Below are 18645 nucleotides of genomic sequence, written 5' to 3'. Positions count from 1 at the left end.
GTGGGTGGGCAACCATAGAAGGTGTCCTGGAGAAGGTGGGGTGGTGAGGAGAGCCTGAGGTAGCCCTGCCATCACACAGGGCAGAGGACAGGGGATGTGTTTGAGGATGGTTGAGACAAGGAGTGGTAGAGCTGCCTGTGGACAATGGAAGGGGAAACGGGGGAGGCCAGTGGCCATGAGATCAGCACAGTCCCAGCTGGGAGAGAAGGCCGGTCCCTGGGAGCAGCAGTGGGAGTGGAGGCTGGGGTGTTTGATGGTGCTTTGAGAGTGCAGCCCTTGTCAGAGGAAAGGATCAGGAGGAAAGAGTTTAAAAAGGAGGGTTCATGGGCACCTGTGTGGCTCGGTGGTTGAGTGAATGCCTTCAGCTCAGGTCGTGATCCCGGGGTCCTGGGATCTAGTCCCACACTGGGCTCCCCGCAGGGAGCCTGCTTCTTCCTCTATGTCTCTGCCTCTCCCTGTTTGTCCCTCATGAGTAAATAAATAAAATCTTAAAAAAAAAAGGAGGGTTCACATTTTGTTTCCCTGAACTCTTGGGAGCCAGCAGAACCTTGGGGGAGATGCCCCCAGTAACTGGAAATAATAAACTTGGAATAGGATGGAGTCAGGGGCCCCTTGCACTTAAGTCAGGCTGAGAAGAGTGGTCCCTTGGAAGAAGCTCTTTCAGCCCAGGGAAGAGCTAAGGGCCAGTGTAGACGGAGAAGCTGTCCTGGACAGGAGGAGACAGTCGTGGGGGTGTTGCTTCTAGAGGAATGGTCTTGGAATCAGTCAGGCCCAGGCTTCCCCACATGTTGGATCTGTACAAGACAGAGACCCTCTGCTCTACCCCAGCCAGAAGTGGGGCCTCCTCTGGCGATCAGGGGGCCTGTCCCCTAGGCCTGCGGGGTATGGCTGGGCCTGAGCCTGGAGTGTCCTCGGACCGCCCCCCAGCCCCTCCTTACCCTGGCATCACCGGAAACCTTGCAGCCAGGGCTCAGCCAATCTCAGCCACAGACAGGGCGTGGGCCCTGAGCTGCTGAAGGAAGAGCAAGGCTAAAGCCAGGTGCAGGCAGGGAGAGAACAAGGGAGAAAATGGATCCATCCTGCCCGCCCACCACGCACCGCCTTCAGGGGCCTGAGACAAAGGACACTCCTGACTGGTTTACTTTGCAACCTGAGGCTGCCTGGCTGCCCGGGCGCAGGGATCTTCCTCTGGGTTCAGAAACCACCGAGTTCTAAGGATTTGGGTGCTCCACTGGAGGCCACTGGGAACAAAACCCTCTCTCGACCTAGGCTCCCCTCGTCAGCACTTCTTTATTAACGTGTTCAATAATAAGATCTAGCAGTGGGTCTAATAAGCATTGCAATTCTTAAGTATCAATAAGCCTTCTTGATATTTGAGATGTTTGCGGCACCTGTCACAGAATAGGAAAATATGTGCAGGTTCTCTTGGTCACAGGCATTGCTAACGCTATCACTTTGCTGCCTGCATTCATAATTGAGGGAAGTGCTCAGTTGCAGTTAGACGTTGGGAAGAGGGAGAAGCGGTTCTTCCTGCCCTGAAGTCTTTTCCATCCGTCCAGGAGGCTGTTAGGAACCCCTGAACTCCGCAGACAAGCAAAGCTATCTATGCTGTTAGCAGTCAAGAAAGAGTGGTTGCCCTTGACCGGGGAGGGTAGTCAGCAACTGGAGGGGAATCCAAGTGTGAGGGACTGGGGACAATTTTTTTCTTGACCCGAGTGCTGTTACCAGGTGTGATTAGTTTGCGGAAATTCGCCCACCTGTACACTTAGGCCCTGTGCACCAATCTGCATGAATCATTGATTTCAATACACATTTTGAAACCACCTTTACTAGAATAGACGTATATGCAGGTGTAAGCTTGTATGTGCATGCACCTTCTCTCTCTCTCTCTCTCTCTCTCTCTCTCTCTCTCTACACACACACACACACACACACACACACAGTATATGCCGGTGAGCCTCTGCAGGTCCATGAGCATACACGTGTCTCCAGAACCCTTGCAGGCATGTGGACACAGATGGATACAGTGAGACAGAGAACACTATTTTTAGGAAATAATTCCAAGCCAAAGAGGAGGCTTCCTGATTTACTTGACTAGTGATTGCTGATGGTGGAGCGAATTGCCCTGAAAGGGCTGTTGTCATTCCAGACTGGCTTTTTTTTTTTTTCTTTCTTCTTTTTTAAGTAAAGCCTAATGACTTTGTTGTTTTTATAAAAATAATACAAGATCAGCATAAGCAATTCAAGCACTGAAGAAAAGGGCAAAAAAGAAAGTGTAAAATTACCCAAATGTTTATCGGTGGAGGAAAAAAAAAGTCACCATTCACATTTGGTGATGAGTGTTACAGACACCTTTCTTGCTCACTCAAAGATGGAAGCTAGACAGGGACATGCTTTTACAAAATGAGAGCTTACTCCCCCACCTGCTATTTTTAACAGAGATGTTCCTTTAACTTGACTTGAATGAAACAGAGGAACAAGACCCTGAGGGATGGAGTGGTTCTTAAAGTGCTAGGTCCTAGGACCTCTCCTCTGACTTGCCTTCACGCATTCCTTGCTGCACTTCCCTGGGGACTGGAGGAGCCCTCTTGAGGTCTGGCTGTGTTGTGCTTGCTCACTGTTTACCTGTCACCTGGCCAGGTGCCTGCCTCACAGCAATCCCGGGCCTGGGCCCTTTGAAGCTGTGTGCAAGGGTCGGTGTGGCAGATCCCTGGGGTCACTGGTGACATGTTTCACGGGAGTGAGATCAAGGCAAAGCCTGCCTTTGGTTGACGGAAAGGGATTCTGTCCTGGCAGAGATCTCCAACAGGTGTCCACCCTGCCCTCTTGAGCTGGTGCCCGGCCATTCCTGGGTTTGATGTGGTAATTAGCGACACCGCCTCTCCCTTCCCGGTGGTGTCCCAGTCAGGAGCTGTGTCTGCCACATCCTGTTTTGTTGGGACAGTCAGGAGCACATTCTTTGGTCTCCATGTCATAGCAGAGCATGTTCACACCAGGTCCTGGATCGTTTGAGGCCACTGGGGCCCACATTCTCCCGGTTTGGCATCACATGTGTGTGCTGGTTGGATGCCCCAGTGGACGGTGGTGACTATTTTCTGGTTCTGCTGTCACTTGGTATCAGCTCTCATTTGTTCAGATGGGGGAGGAGGGGATCAAGTGGAGAGGTGTGAAGAGTCCACGATTCTCTGAATTTCCCATTTTTTGGAAGGATGCCCATCCTGGGGATTTGAGGAGGGTCCTCTCAGCAGGGCTTTATCACCCGTGTGTACCCCAGGGTAGCATCTGGATGACAACTCCAAAATTGTTACCCTGTTGTTTCCAAAAACCCATGGGATTTACCTGGGTCTCGTTGGGCGGACACAGATGCCCTTCATGTGTTGGTACCTCCATGCCCCAAGTAAAGTCTGGGCACCCTCCCCCTGCAGGCAGATGGTGCAGTGGGGAGACAGACAGAGTATCCCCCACCCTTTGCCCCACCGCCCAGGTTGTATTTGCCCAGAAAAGAAGTGGGTGCTTTTGGGTGCTGGCCCAGGAGGCCTCTGATCACCTTCCACAGGCCCCAGGGTTTCCTATAGAAGGGATGAGCTTGAGAGCAGGGGTGGCACTGGGTACCTTCTAATGCCTTTCCCTCACCTACATAATCTTCATCATTCCTACTCACTACTCATCATTCATTTGCTCAGGACCAGCCTTGCCAAGGATCTGGGATAAAAAGATGACGGGTCCCAGACCTGCCCCAGCGAGTGTCCCTCCTAGTCCAGAGACTGTCAGTACCTTTGTGGCTTGGTTAAAGAACCAAGAGGTGCAAATGTTCACTTTTGGGTTGAGTAGGGCAGAACAGAGGACTTGAGCAACACAGCCACTCTTGCCTACTTGCCATCAGATGTGCTCATAGGGATGGGAAGGGGACCATCTTTCGGGTCGCCACGCAACCCATAGCCTGGAGGACCTTGGGTTTGCCCAGGCCCGTGTCGGCCAGGTGTGCCCCTGGAGAGGTTGGGAACCGTGGCCTGGACCGTCTGGGCAGACCTCGTCCTTCCTCCACCAGCACAGCCCCTCCCCAGCAGGTGTGGCCACCCTGCCCCCTGGGCCTGGACATAGCATCACGCACTGCGTCTGTGTTTTCTGGCTTCCCCACAGGCCACACGAGGACTGCCGGTGCCCCAGAAGCAGGATGAGAAGATGGCAGACTTCCTGTTACCTCGGGGCACCAGCAGCTTCCGCAGGTTCACCCGGGAGTCCCTGGCGGCCATCGAGAAGCGCATGGCAGAGAAGCAAGCCCGAGGCTCGGCCGCCTCGCAGGAGAGCCGGGAAGGGCTGCCCGAAGAGGAGGCTCCCCGGCCCCAGCTGGACCTGCAGGCCTCCAAAAAGCTGCCAGATCTCTATGGCAACCCGCCCCGAGAGCTCATCGGGGAGCCCCTGGAGGACCTGGACCCCTTCTATAGCACCCAAAAGGTGACTGCCGCCCACCTCCCTGCCCACACCTTCCTGCAGCTCCCCTGTCAGCGCAGCAGATAGGGAGAAGGCCTCGCCTCCATATGGGGCTGTGTTTGGGGTGGGCTCCCTGGGCTCTGGGGGAGTGAGTCATTGGGGATCTGTATTCCAATCATTTTAATTTTATTCCAGAATAAAAGCCAGAATTACACAGCCTGATATGGTTTGGTATTAGAAGAGAAGAAGCGGGCAAGCACAGTTGAATCTTGCCTCCTTGTGGTGTGCCTTCTGTGGGAGTCCTCTGCCGTTAGACTTTCCCCTTGGGCAGACTCCTCCCGTCCTGCAGGGCTGGCAATTTGGATTTGAGTCCTAAGTCCGGTCTTGAGTTGAGTGTGGGCTCCAGAGCACAGCACGTGGTCCCCTCTCCTACTCGGGACAGCATGTAGCCCACACCCTCCTGCCTGGAGAATTCGCTGGGTGCTGGCTGTGCCTGGGTAGCTCAGGCTGGGGCGGTAGCAGCAGCTGCTGGGCCTTGCAGGTGGTCTTGAGTCTGTGAAGGCCAACAGGAGGCCTGAGAGGGGTGAGGAGGGAGCTCATTCTGCCATCGTCCTCCTGGGTGTAGGGAGAGGAAGCAGCTTTTGAGCACCAGGCAGGGCGACTCAGGCTTTCTTCCAGCAGGGATTTCCACCTAGGAGGTGAATTCCCCTACCTGGGTGCCCTGCCCTGGCCTCACCTCTCAGGCCACAGGGCTCCTGCAGAGGCCCGGTGCCTAGCCGGTTGCCCATACTTCTGGGCCTCACTGCTGGAGGGAGGAGGGTTTGCATCTGGTGGAGGCATTTCCCCAGAAGGCCAGGTACTGAGGAAGAAGGTAGCTCCTCACAGCACTGCAGTCAGGCCTGGAAAACGCTGGCAGGCAGACCGGGTCGGTGCTCACAAGGCAAGTGTGGGCATGCGGCAGTGTGAATCTTGTGTGTCCGTATCACCAGGCGCCTGAGTATGTGACCGTGCTGTAAGACTGAAGTTAGACCAAGAGCCTAGGGGGGAGGGGTACACCATTGTCTCTGTGTGTGATGGGAGTGGGTGTGGGCATGAATGTGAGTGGCTAAAGGGAGAGCCCACCCAATCTATACACACAGGTGGGAGCAGAGATCTTGAACCTGGTTGTGCTTCCCCTTGGTTCAGGTGATGCAGGTGGGGTTGAGGTCAGGGCCGGGGGTTACCGTTGGGGTCAGAGTGAGGCCAGAAGCTGGGATTAGTCAGGGTAGATAGGCCTAGGTCATGGTGGGTCACAGCTAGAAGAATTAGGGTCAGAGTGAAGGTCAAAGCTGGTGGCCAGTCCAGCTTTCAGTGGCCAGTCAGAGTGACAGCTACGTTAGAGTCAGCTGGGACAGGCGGAAGGCATGGCAGGAGGACCCAACTGAGGATGGAGTCAAGGCAGGGCTAGGCTTTTGGGGGCTGGTGGCAGTTGAGCCTAGAAGCAGTCAGGGACCCTGTTTTCTAACCCTGTGATCAGGAATACTTGAACCATGGCCCAGGCATGACTCTGGCCTCTAACCTTCTGACTCTTCTTGCTGACCCCTGACCACATTGCCCCACGTCCCAAGGGGTGACACAGGCAGAGCTTTTGGTCTTGATATATCCAGTCAGCTGATCTCCCCAGCTCAGATTAAATAGAACTTTGTCTCACTAGCTCAGCCTTTAGAGAAGCACAACCCCAGAGCCATGCCACCTCAGCTGTGCCAGCCTTAGCCTGGGGAGCTGGGGAGGCACTGGTAGCTCAGCCCCCAGCACCTCCTGTCCAGTCCCAGGCCCCATTGTGCTGAGTGGACTGCGTCTTCTGGAAGCTTGGGGAGAAAGCCCACCTTGGGCTGCTTAAGATCCTCCCAGGGGGAGACCCTAGGTCATCTCCTCTGGGATGGGCTAGGGTTGACACTTGCCCTGGACCCAGAGAGACAGGGCCTCAGAGAAAGCTTCTCTCTCCTGGACTGGGGTCTACATTTTCCCCTCCCTACCACTCACCTGTTAGTCTTCTCTGCTGACCCAACTCCCTAACTAGCCCATCACTCCCCAGCAGGCAGGAAGGGCTCAAAAGGGTGGAGGGGAAGGAGCGGGCATCAGCCACATCCTGGCCTCTCCTGGGAAAATAATCTCAGCTAGGATCATGAGAGGCCCCCCTCTTGTCAGGACTGTAATTTTGAAACTAAACTCAGTCCCACCCAGCCTGACATTCCCCTAAACTTGACCTTATCCCACTACAGCCATGGGCAACACTGTGAGCCACCGCTGACCTGCGGAACGGGCTGGCTGCCCTCCCTTGTCCTTTCCCCCTCTCTCAATCCCTCTCTTCCTTCCACCCAACCCTTAGCTAGGGTTCCACGGCTCAGAGCCAACAGCTGCCCCCCAAAATCCTCTCTCCACAGGGGTCTATGGGCTCCTGCCCCAACCTAAAGCAGCTCTCTGTTCACAGACCTTCATCGTGCTGAATAAAGGCAAGACCATATTCCGCTTCAGTGCCACCAATGCCTTGTATGTCCTCAGTCCCTTCCACCCTGTCCGGAGAGCGGCCGTGAAGATTCTGGTTCATTCATATCCTTTGCAGTGAGTCCCTGCCACGAGTTTCCTCTGGGCCCCACACGGGGGTGGGAAGGGTGTTTAGGGCCGAGAGCAGTGCCCATCCCTGTGGACCATCCAACACGGTCATCACCTAGTGGCTGGTTGGAAATGTAGGCTCTTGGACGTGCAGACCTGCCAAATAAGCATCTGCATCTCAGCAACATCCCAGGGGATTCTTGGGCACATGAAAGTTGGGGGAAACCCTGCTTCTTCAGTAGAGACACATCCTAGAAGCCAGTCTGCTGAGGATCCCAGAGGACAGGAGGTCTGTCAGTGTCCCCCGGCTCTGCTTTGGCTCCAAAGTCCCCTCCCACCGCCTCCTCCCCATCCCCTTGCAGGGACCTCGGGCAGGTCACTGGGGCTCAGCCAAGGAGAAGCCACTTCCCAGTAAAGAGACCTCTGGTTTATTCATATGTGGGCATCCTTCAAAGGAGGCAACACTTGCTTTTTGATTAGGTGTTGACAAAATGTTTGCAGTTTCAGAGTTATCTCAAAGAACTCTGGTTAGCGTTAAATTATATAAACCGCAGCCTAAAAAAGCTGCCGGCTGGGGAGGAGCGGCCCCTGAGTGCTGCAGTTTGACAAGGGACAGGACTGGCCTTTGGGCCCTCAGGGGGCCTCATTCAGGCCACGTGGGACGTGGGATGTGGGACGGGGTGCCAGCACCCAATCACGGCTGCTCTGCGGCCTTCAGAAAAGGGGCCCCCCAGATGGGGAGGCGGGGAGACGGGTGTCTGCATGCAGCCAGAGGCGTCTGTGTCTCCCTGCGCGGGCCTGGGCAGCCTCCCTTCGGCTGGCAGCTGGCTGGGCTGTTAATTGAATCAATGCCGCTGGGCTCTGCAGCATGATTAGCCATGGGTGTGGCAGGCTGCCCACGGTCGCCCCTCAGATCCCCACTCTGGTTGGACCTTTCCGGAGGCCAAGGCAACGACCCATCAACCTCCGAGGAGGGCAGGAGGCTTCAGGAAAACAGCTGCCCCATGAGGAGCTAAGTGACGCAGGCAGATGCTGACAGCTCAGGGGCTTTTTCTGTCCAGGCGGGGATGAAGGATGCCCCTTCCTGGTTCCCTGCCCACCTGTGCCCAGTCCCTGATCCTCACTGCAGGGGTTAATTGGAGGGGCTCAGTGCCAAACTTGTTCTCTGCACGTAGATGCTCTGTCCCGTCTTCTGGCTTGCTCCTGCCTTCCTTGGGGGGTTCCTGAGATGTGTGTGTGCAGGGCAAGTCCCACATGCTGCCATGGCTGTGGGAGCAGCAGGGTGGCTCTAGGGGGGGCAGACACCGTGGGGAGGGGCTCTATTCAGGGGGCAGCCTGGGGTTCATAGCTACATCTTACTTTGTGAGTCAAGAGTAGTTCTAGATTGAATTTTGAGCCATTCTGCAAATGTTCCTAAGCACTTAGCCTGGCACCCTGGGTATATGGAGCTGAATAAGACCCTGTCTTTGCCCCTTTGGGAATTTTGCAGTCCCCTAAGAGCGATAAGACCTCTACAAGAATAGTTGTCATTCCTGCCAGCGTGTGGGCACAGCCTGGTGAGGACGGCATGGCGGGAGAAGGAAAGGCCAGCCTTCTCACTTGGTCTAAGCTGTCTCCACCTCACTCCAAGGGCGTGGCCTCCCTGAAAGCATGCTCCTCCTCCCACCTGGGGCTTCTCCTCCAGGTATCTAACCAACCCAGCACTGTTTGGCAGCCGCGGCAGCCCCCAGGGATGCAGCGGCAGCCCCAGGATTCCAGCAGGGCCCTGGACTGGGCCGGGGTGGGGGCAGCCAGATGAAGCCACCCTAACTGACATCCCCAGCCTGGCCAGAGGATCCACTGAGCAGTGGCTGAGGCTGTGTGGGGCTGGCCCCGCCTGCCCACCCCACCACCTGCTGCCCCCGGCGCAACCCACCCTGAGGCCTCAGAGCTGGCCTGTGTTCCCCAGGGCAGCGGCCCCAGGGAGGTGGCTTGTCATGGTTGAGGCCCTGCAGTGGGCTCCCAGGGGCTGCCTTGACACTCCACGGCCTGGGATTGGGAGCACTCCGCTGGCCCTCAACAGCGCCCCTTAGTGGTCTCGGGGGGCAATGGGGGAGAGGAAGGGTCTATATCTTGGGTTGCGGGGGAAGGTTTGGGAGCAGCCCCTCTGTGCCCTTGAGCCTTGCCATTCAAAGTGTAGCACATAGACCAGTAGCAGCAGTTTCGTGAGGCTCTTGTAAGAATTGCAGAATCTCGGGCCCCACCCCAGAGCCTGCATTTTTGCAAGGATCCCACAATCCGAGCACACACCACCCTGGGCAGTTGTTAGCAGCTGTCCTTTTGTGAGGATCACCTTAGGCTCACCTGGGCAGTTTATTTAAAATGTAGATTCCTGGCCCTTACCAGACCAGAAGCTCCAGTGTGAAGCCTAGGAATCCCCAAACTGTCCGCGCATTTTTTTTTCTTAATTGAAATATAATTCACGTACCACACAACCTACCGTTTTTAAGCGTACAATTGAGTAGATTTTAGTATATTCCTATGGTGGCGCAACCATCACCACTCTCTAATTCCAGAACATATCATCACCCCAAAAAGGAATCCCGTGCCCATTATCAGTCGCTATGAATTTTGAATGCATACAGATTCTGTGCTTCAAATAATGAACTTTCACTCTGCTTACATTCTCTTGTATGGTGGTGGGGAAAAAAAGCCCACATAACATAAAATTTACTATCCTAGCCATTTTGAAGTGTACAGTTGAGTGGTGTTTACTATGTGCATATTGTCATGTAGCAAATCTCCAGCACTTTTGCATCTTGCAAAACTGAAAATCTTTACCCATGATTAGCTTACATTTTCATATCCATTCAGACACCTCCTGAGCCACACATGCAGTTATGTGCTAGGCCCTTTGGAGAGGGCAAGGGGCCAAAGACAAATTTAGGAAGGAGCAGGAGGGCCGCGCCTGCTCTCAAGGAAGAAAACCCACTCACTACTAATGATGCAGGCACTCACGGCGACATGCTAGTGGCTTTTTCTCTGTGCTCCATGCTTGCAGTGCATCCCTGGGAAGTGGCCTAAAAAGTAAATATGGGTATGTAGAATTATTTTTTCCAATGTATTTTTGTTATAATCCTGCAGAATGTGTTCCTGCCAGGATTAAATAAAAGAAACCAACTGAACTCCCAATTCCACTGCAGTCACATTCAGAGAGGCCTCACGTTCACACGGAGCAGCTTTCTGCCTTCCTGGGTGCACAGGATCTGTTCACAAAATCCACCCACGTTTCTCTAGCAGATTCAAATGGGCAATCAAACCACATGTTTGTGTGTGTTTGTGTGAGTGTGTGTGTGTGTGTGTGTGTGCATGTTCATTGAATGGCACAAATATATGAAAATGCCCCCCACGGCATCCCCTCTGTTTGCGAGCATTTCTTTTTTTTGACTCCTTGGGATCCAAAAACAGGCAGGCCAAGTTTCAGGCATTCCCCACCTGCCCCCATGCAGGCAGTCCTTACTGGCATTTTCATAATGAGGCTGGGAGTGGGTGTTGGGGCACAATGACACCACAGGATTGAAGATGTTCAGCTGAGCTCCCACCTAGAGAGCTGGCCTTTGCCTCTGCCCATACATGGGGCCAGCTCAGTCATCAACCTGAGACTGCCAGGCAGTGCAAACAGGTGTGCCCTGGCCTGGGGTACACTTGACTCATCTCTCTGGTATTGGCCTACTGCTGAGCTCCATGGGGGACCTGGGGATGCTTTGAGCAGAATCATGCACCTCTAGGTAGGAGGACACCTACAGGAATGACCATCCATGGGGTCAAGAGAGCCAAGCAGGGCTTCCAGCAGTCAAGGACCCCCAGAGTCTAGAGTTTGCTGCACCTTCCAGCACTCAAGGGCCTCCAGAGTCTAGAGTTTGCTGCACCTCACCTTAACCTGTTACTATGTCTAGAAAAGGCAGGCAGCTCCTGTCATTTCCCAGGATGGGCCCCAGGCCCTGGCTGGCAGCACTTAGAAGGGCTGTCTACTTTGGCTCTTCCCTAAGTCTTGCTGCTAGAGTCCAGCTCACCTGAACTCCAGCCAAATCTTTTGGCCCAGAGCAGCCTGTTCACACTGCTGTTTTCTGCCCAAGGGTCTTTTCTTCGCTCTAGTGAGAGCACTGAGAGGGGTCTCCCCCAGTCAGCCCACCTTGCCTCATCACCCTGACCAGTTGCGCTGATAGGTTGCTGAAGGAACCCTGCCCAGCATTGGGTGCCTGTCTAAATGCCTCCTCCTCCAGGAAGCCTTCCTGCCCAGCCAGAGGCTGGTCTGGTTTCTCATAATATCCCATCTTGAAGCTGTTCAGATGCCTCCTGTCTCCCACCCAGGGCCAGGCACACATGCTCTTTAGGTTTATTCTTTAAAATAATGAACAGTTTCATCCCTCCCCTGGGTGGCAGTCTGCTCACACTTTACAAAGCCCTTCACTCATTGGTTTACTGCCCTGTGAATGGTAGAAGTCAAGTTTGGGGTAGCATTTCCCCCTGAAGCAGGATGACTCCCAGCCCTTTGGTCTGGAGGCAGAGAGACTGACCCTTGGTATCGTTATGCAGAGACAGTGCAGCCGCAGGGCTCAGTGTGGGGGTCCCGAGCTGGCCAGCCCGGGGCTCTGAGCTGGGCTGTGCCATTGACCAGCCTTGTACCGACAGTGTGTGACTGCTGCAACAAATGACCACAAACGTGGTTTAAGACAGCAAAAATTTATTATCTTAGAGTTCTGGAGGTCAGAAATCCAAGAAGTTCTCACTGAGCTAAAATCGGGGTATTGGCGGGGCTGCATTCCTCTCTGGAGGCACTAGGGGAGAATCTGTTCCTAGTCTTCCCCAGTCTCTAGAGTCTGTGCAGACTCCTTGGCTTGTGGCACCCCCATATACAAAGCCAGCAACTCCTGGTGCAATATCCCACAGACATCCAACCCTCCTGCCTGCCTCTTTGACTTAGAAGGACCTTGTGCTGACATTGGGACCACCCAGACAATCCAAGGTGCTCTCCCATCTCAAGACCCTGAATTTAATCACATCCATAAATTCCTTTTGCTGAAGAAATTAGCATTTGTGCTTGTCAGGGATGAAGATGTGGTTGGGGTGGGCAGGGTGGGTACTGTTTCTCTCCCTGTTATAGTAACCTCCTGTCTGACCTTGTGCCTCAGTCTCTTCATGAACAAAATGGAGACAAATCCTCCCCCCACACACACACACACTGCCCTTGGGTTGTTGGGAGAATTGAATTAGTTAATGGTTACAGAGAACAGAGCCTGGCACCTAGGAAGGGCTCAATAAATATTTGCTCTTAGGGTCATTACTTTCATATTTCAGGAATCACCTGGGATCCACAGTAGTGGATCTGGCCAGGTGGGGGTACGGGAGAGGGCAGTGAATAAAGCTGGTTGAGGGGCATATTAACTGTCTGCCTAGTAAGGACAGCCTTGGCACAGAGCCTGGGTGTAGGGAACATGTGCGTGTGTAAGGGAGAAGGGAGTGAGTCTCAGCCATGGAGACCTACCCACAGGCAGAGGGATGGGCCACTTTCAAGCTGAGGGACACCGCCCTACACACACCTGGGCCTAGAGAGGTGTCCTCCCACCAGGGAGGAATCAGGGCTTCATGGAGCGATGGCCTCTGAGCTGAGCAGCTCTGCTATAGCTGAGGGAGGTTCCCAAAGCCTGATCCTCTTTCATCTCAGGTGAGAAATTGGAGAATTCATTATAAACTGGGGGTGGGGCTTGGCATGCTATTTCCTGATCCCCTGGATTCCCTAGCAGGAGGACTGAGTGTGGAGGGCATGCATCTAGATCCTTTGAGAGGCCTCCCTCCCCTCCTCTCTCCCCCCAGATGGGACAGCATCGCTGTCTCCCAGAAGTCAGCACCCCAGCTAAGCCCAGTCTCCAGGCTGACTGCACTGGTCTCCCCCTCAGACCTGAGGCCCCACCAGGCCTTAGAAAAGGGTGGAGCTCTACTAGGGAGGAAAGAGGCAGGCCCCTAGGGCTCAATTACTTCAGCTCCCTGGCAGCCAGAGGGATTCTCAGGCGGGCAGCTGCTGCTTGCAGAGCTGGGACTGGGGCCACATCGTGAGCCTGGGGGCAGCCACCGGGCACAGGAAGCCCAGCCTCTCTTCTTGGGCTGAGGAGGGAATTTGTGAGAGCAGCAGGGTGTCTGTTCTGGCTCAGGCCCCTTGGAGGTGCCCCAGCCCCTACGCGGCCCAAGGTCTGCCCCTTGCTCCTCTGTAGGTCTGGCAGAGATGAGAGGGACCCGTGGGGGTTAGTCAGAGCTCCATCCAGCTTGAAGCAGCAGAGAAGGAGCCAGAGAGTCAGGGATCAGACAAGCCTGGGGCAGTTCAATTCAAGACCGGAGGCCCAGAAGTATGCCCACAACACAGTCCTGACATCTGAAGAGTTCCCGTTCTGGGGGGGGGGAACAGATAGGCATTGACATTGAGGGATCAGCAGCACACTTAAAGAGAGATGATGCCCCATGCCCTGGGGTGTGGTCACCTAGGGATCGAGCAGCCTGCTTAGAGGGGGTGCTCCTGCCCAGAGAGGATGCTCATTCTGAGGGATGCCCCTGCTCAGAGGGGGTTCCCCAGCTAGGAGTTTCCTGAAGGGAGAGGAGGAGAGCAGGAGGTGGAGCACGTGTGAAGGGCAGGAGGCAGTACTAGAAGCCATCTCCTGTGCCGTCTGGGTCAGTGTGTCCTGACAGGGTGTATAAGTTTGGGCAGCAGAACACTCCTTCAGAGAAGTCCTGAGCCAAAGGTGAAAAGCCTCTGGGAAGGGAGGGGAGAGAACTGGGAGCTCCCATTGTCCTCTCCCCCCAGCAGTAACCCCTGAGGAACAGCTTCTAAATCCCGCCTCCTTCTCGTGGGGCTAAGGACGGCGCTCCCCCATGGCTGTGGGTAAAAGCCTTTGTGGTCCCGAGGGTCTTCCTCCCTGCCCTCCAGGACCCTGTGTGGGACTCTGCTAATGGTGTGGTGTCTGGTGGCTGGCCCCCAAAGAGGCTACAGAGCAGGGCAGGGGTCCGGCCACCAGTGCCGGGCAGAGGACAGGGCTGGCCTCAGTGGGGAGTTGTTGGCAGGGACTGGCAACCAGTCTGTCCCCTCGGAGCCCCTGTCTCGTTGACCTGGCAGCACTGGCATGGCAGTGACAACCCCGGGGACAGAACCCTATGGCAGGAGAGGCCTGGCTGGCCCGCTGCACACAGCTTTCCTTGACACCAGCGCTACGCTATTCAGTATGCTCATCATGTGCACCATCCTGACCAACTGCGTGTTCATGGCCCAGCACGACCCTCCACCCTGGACCAAGTATGTCGAGTGAGTATCTTAAGGCCTCAGTAGCCTGGCCCTCCCTCCCTTCTTTTCCATTCCATACTGTGGCCCCAGAAGTCACCCCTGAAGTCACCGGCAGGACTTGCCCACCTGGAGAGACCTTGGCCCAGCCCCTTCCCTCTCTGGCCACTCCTGGTCCTGCCAGCTTCTTGCCTTGAGGATGAAGCTCTCTGGGTTGGCAAAAATGGGAGATACCCTCCTGACCCACCCTGAAGAGCACTGAGCCCATCAGAGAAGGCTCTGAAAGAAAACCCTGATAATTTATCGAGGACTTAGTATGTGCCAGGCACATCTTGTCCAATGGGATGTGGCCAGGGGGTATAGCAGCTGGGCAAGGCCCAGGGCTGGCCCCACTTCAGGACTACCTCTGCGGCCTCCAGTGACCCTTTGCATGGCTTACTTCCAGGCCATCCTTCTCAAATGAAAAGTACCTTACCCACAAGTTTTAAACAGACCTGGTAGGCCCTTGGGGCATTTGGTTTGTTTTCAGGGAACTGATGGAACATCAGGGACAGCCTCTCTCACCAGAGTGGCTTGTCTTGTGGCTGTGTTCGCACAGGACCCACAGGATCATCAGTGCATCGGGGATGAGGGAAGCAGCGCCGGTGTGGCCGGCTCCCATCCCAGTCCGTGGGCCATGGTCCTGGCATCTAGGCATCAGGATTCTTCAGGCCTCCCCGCCCAGCCTCACGTGTTAGACCCTCAGCCCCCTTTCCAAGCCCCCGCAGGTAGCTGAGCATGGACCATGCTGAGGACCCACAAGCGAGGGTGAGGGAGTGATAATGATCTGAGTGGCCTTACAGGGTAGACCCAGTGACCACCATTTGCCTGTGTGCATGGCCCCCCAGGCTGGGGTGAGGAGAGAAGTCGAGGGTCTTTCTCATGCCAAAATAAGCAGGAGGGAAAATGCAAAATTCGGGTGCATGGCGAGCACTCAGCAACGCTGAGTAAACATGTGAAGATGAAATAATTAGTCCAATGTTTGGACCAAAGCTCCAGCTCTGCCATGGGGCATGGCCAAGAGTCTCGTACTAGGGCTCCTTAAGAAAGGAGCTGTACAGGCCTCCTGCTTGCGTGTGAGGAGCCTGGCCAATCTGGCCTGCGGGCAGCAGCCTCCCTGAGAAACCTTGCGTGTCTCTCCTCCCAGGTACACCTTCACTGCCATTTACACCTTTGAGTCTCTGGTCAAGATTCTGGCTCGAGGCTTCTGCCTGCATGCGTTCACCTTCCTCCGGGACCCATGGAATTGGCTAGACTTCAGTGTGATAGTCATGGCGTAAGTACCTTGCTCTCTGTGCTGTACTGTGCCATGCCATGCCGTAGTAAGGAATGTGTGCATCACCTCTAGCCCTGGGCCACCACCGGGCCCTCTCCCCACTGCTGCAGTCGGCATGCCTCTCTACAAGTGGCTGTAGAGCAGCCCACCTTACTGCTGTGGCAAGAGGGAGACAGGATGGGGGCCCCAGCTCACATGGTGGGCTGTGGAGGTCAGGCCCGCTGGCTCATCTGTGGCTCCATGGCAGCCCTGTGCTCTGCAGACATCATTACGATTCTGGCTTAGCATCCTCTGTCCTTTCTACCGAGGAAACCAATGTTACAATCCAAAACCTCTGGACCACAATGAACAATGACCTGGGTTCCAAGGTGATTAAGAATGAATCAGCAGAAAAGAGAAGGAGTGTGGAAAAGACTGGGCAACCCTAGGAGCCCATGCCAGGCACACCAGCACATCTGCTGCCTCCACTCACTCCACGTTTGGCACATTCTAAGGCACCCAGTCACTGACATGATCCAGTGGGTCGTCACACCAGCCAGAGAGGTATCTTGGATGGGGATTCCTTGTCCCCATTTTACAGATGACAAAACAAATGCCAAGGACACCCAAGGAGCCTGCCAGAGAGTGAATGTGAATACCCCTGGCCTGCTGCCATGCAGGCTGGGGCCCCACTTTCTTGTCTAAAAAGAGACCCTCACCGAGGCTGGGTGGAGGCATTCCCCTCAAGATGTGTCAGCAATGGGTGCTGTGCTGTGTTCTGACAGGGATGACTGATCAGGGTGGGCCTCCTGTGCAGGAGCTGTGGCCAGGGCTTAGCCATCAAACCCTTTCGGAAAGCCTGATGTGTGTGCAGGGCTGGGCACCACGCATTGGCAGGGAGCAGAGCTGGTGAGGGCAACACTCTCTGCCCATGCAGAGCAACTTGTGGAAGGACAGTGTTGGCCTAGGTGGTATCAGAGGTTTGGTTCAGTTCTTACTTTCTAGGATTCTCGGATTCACTAAATCTACCTGTTTGTGACAAGATCTGCCTCACCCCAGACATGAGCAGCCCTGCTGTGAGCTCAGCCATGCGGGGGGAAGAGAAGGGAGAGTAGGCAGCCAGACCGTGCTGATGGGGTGCTTTCTAGCTAAGTGGAGAGTCTGATGGTTAGAAGATGCATCCAGGACCTGGTTTCTAGGCGCTCTGCTTGTAAACTGACTCCAGCCCACCGTTTTACAGGTGGGGAAACTGAGGCTCAGATGCTGCCACTTGCCCAAAGCCAGTGTAGACGTAGGCCTGGCCAGAGCTAAGTGAGCCCAGGATCGAATCCCACGTCAGGCTCCCGGTGCATGGAGCCTGCTTCTCCCTCTGCCTGTGTCTCTGCCTCTCTCTCTCTCTCTCTCTGTGACTATCCTAAATAAATAAATAAAATATTTAAAAAAAAAAAAAAAAAAAAAAAAAAAAAGAGAGTGTAGTGGGAGGAAAGGCAGAGTGCGGGGAGGGGGCAGGCGGGGGGGCAGGGGACAGACTTGTGGCTTGGCAGGCTGTGGTAAGAGCCCAGGGTGGCAGGAGCCACCAGTGGTTGAGAGCAGGGAGTAACTTGACCTGAGCTACGTATTATAAGTTTACCCAGCAGCTGGGGGGCTATTTTAGTAGCCAGGAGAGAGATGGCTGGGACATCTCTCTCAGAGAGTTTAAGTAGAAAAGCTATGGGACACGGTCAGATTTTGGATGTACTTTGAGGGTAGAGCTGATAGGACACCCCAAAGTGGTTTTGGCCTGAACAGCTGGGTGAACAGCATTACCGTTCACTAAAATGGAGGATGAAGGGAGGAGCTGGTGGAGGGAAGGAGAGACGGAATCAAGAGTCTAGATTGGAATGCATTAAATTTGAAAGCATCCAGGGTGAGATACAGAATAGGCAACTGGATATTCCAGTCTGGAGTTCAGGAAAGAGGTCCGAGGTAGAGATATATATTTAGAAGCCATCAGGGTGCAGATGAGACTTGCAGCCAGGAGACCGGATGAGTGAATCATCTAGAGTGAGCGCGGCCAGAGAAGGGACGGCGCCTGGGAACTGTACCACGGGATGCTCCAACATCTCGAGGTCAGGAAAGAAGGGGTGAGCCAGGGCATCTGGAGGGCACTGCCGTGGTGGGTGGGGGAAGGCCTAGGCAGAGGACTGTCCTGAAAGCCAGCTCAGGAGCGTGACTCCACTCGAAAGATGTCCTGAGGAGGCTGAAGACATCCAAGGCATCGACCATGGCAGTCACGACGTGACACCCCTGAGGACCGTGATGCCGCTGATGGCCTTGACCGGACATGGTGGGGGACATACGCCTGATGAGATAGGGCTCAAGAGACGGGGCCAAGTATAGACATTTTGTTTGTGGAGTTAGCTGTAAACCTTGAAAATAGAGTGCTGGGGGCTGGAGAAAATGGGCAGGGGAGCACTTCTAAAGACGGGAGGTGTCTTTGTAAGGGGGTGGGCACGATCCAGGAGAGAAGAGAAGCCCGATGATGGAGGGGGCGGGTTGCAGGAGCAAAGCCCTTGAGCTGGCCTGAGGGCTGGGAATCACGGGCCCAGGTGGAGCATTGGCCTTAAGAGCACCGAAGGCAGAATTTCGAGTGGGTTGGTAGAGTCGATAATGAGAGAGGAGAATTTCTCTCCTGATTGCTTCAATTTTCTCCGTGGTAAGATGCAGGATCATCAGCTGAGACCACAGAGTAGGGAGGCGTGTCCGGGGTCTGTGTCTTTCCTATCTTCCCATTCCAGAGCCTGAGCAGGACTGTGTCACAGCAGCGATACCCCCAGACCCTGGGTCCCCTGCCTAATAGTAGGAGCCAGGCATTGGCCTGTCTTCAGCCCATGCCTCTGGGAGGTGCTCTGTGTGACCTCAGGCCTTCAGTGAGTCCTGCTGTCTTGTCCCATGAGAGAATCTGTCTCAATCCCCACGGGATCCCGCAGGGAACCGCTTCTTCCGCTTGGAATCACAGAGCAGGTGTGCCTTCCTCAGCAAGGCT

General features: G+C 54.9%; 1 protein-coding gene across 1 annotated transcript in view; it reads left to right on the top strand.

The window, feature by feature from the left end:
* The first annotated feature begins 4177 nt into the window (after positions 1-4177).
* The window catches only part of SCN5A (sodium voltage-gated channel alpha subunit 5), a 78185-nt gene continuing 63717 nt past the window's right edge, over positions 4178-18645 (top strand). The window contains 4 exon segments of the mRNA NM_001002994.1: positions 4178-4455; positions 6902-7020; positions 14261-14350; positions 15513-15641. Coding sequence (NP_001002994.1) covers positions 4183-4455; positions 6902-7020; positions 14261-14350; positions 15513-15641 — 611 coding nt within the window. The 5' untranslated portion in view covers positions 4178-4182.

This window comes from Canis lupus, chromosome 23, assembly GCF_011100685.1.
Source record: "Canis lupus familiaris isolate Mischka breed German Shepherd chromosome 23, alternate assembly UU_Cfam_GSD_1.0, whole genome shotgun sequence".
In the NCBI taxonomy this organism is placed as follows: Eukaryota; Metazoa; Chordata; class Mammalia; order Carnivora; family Canidae; genus Canis; species Canis lupus.
Note: the sequence above shows the minus strand (reverse complement) of the source record. Positions and strands in the feature narration are given on the sequence as shown.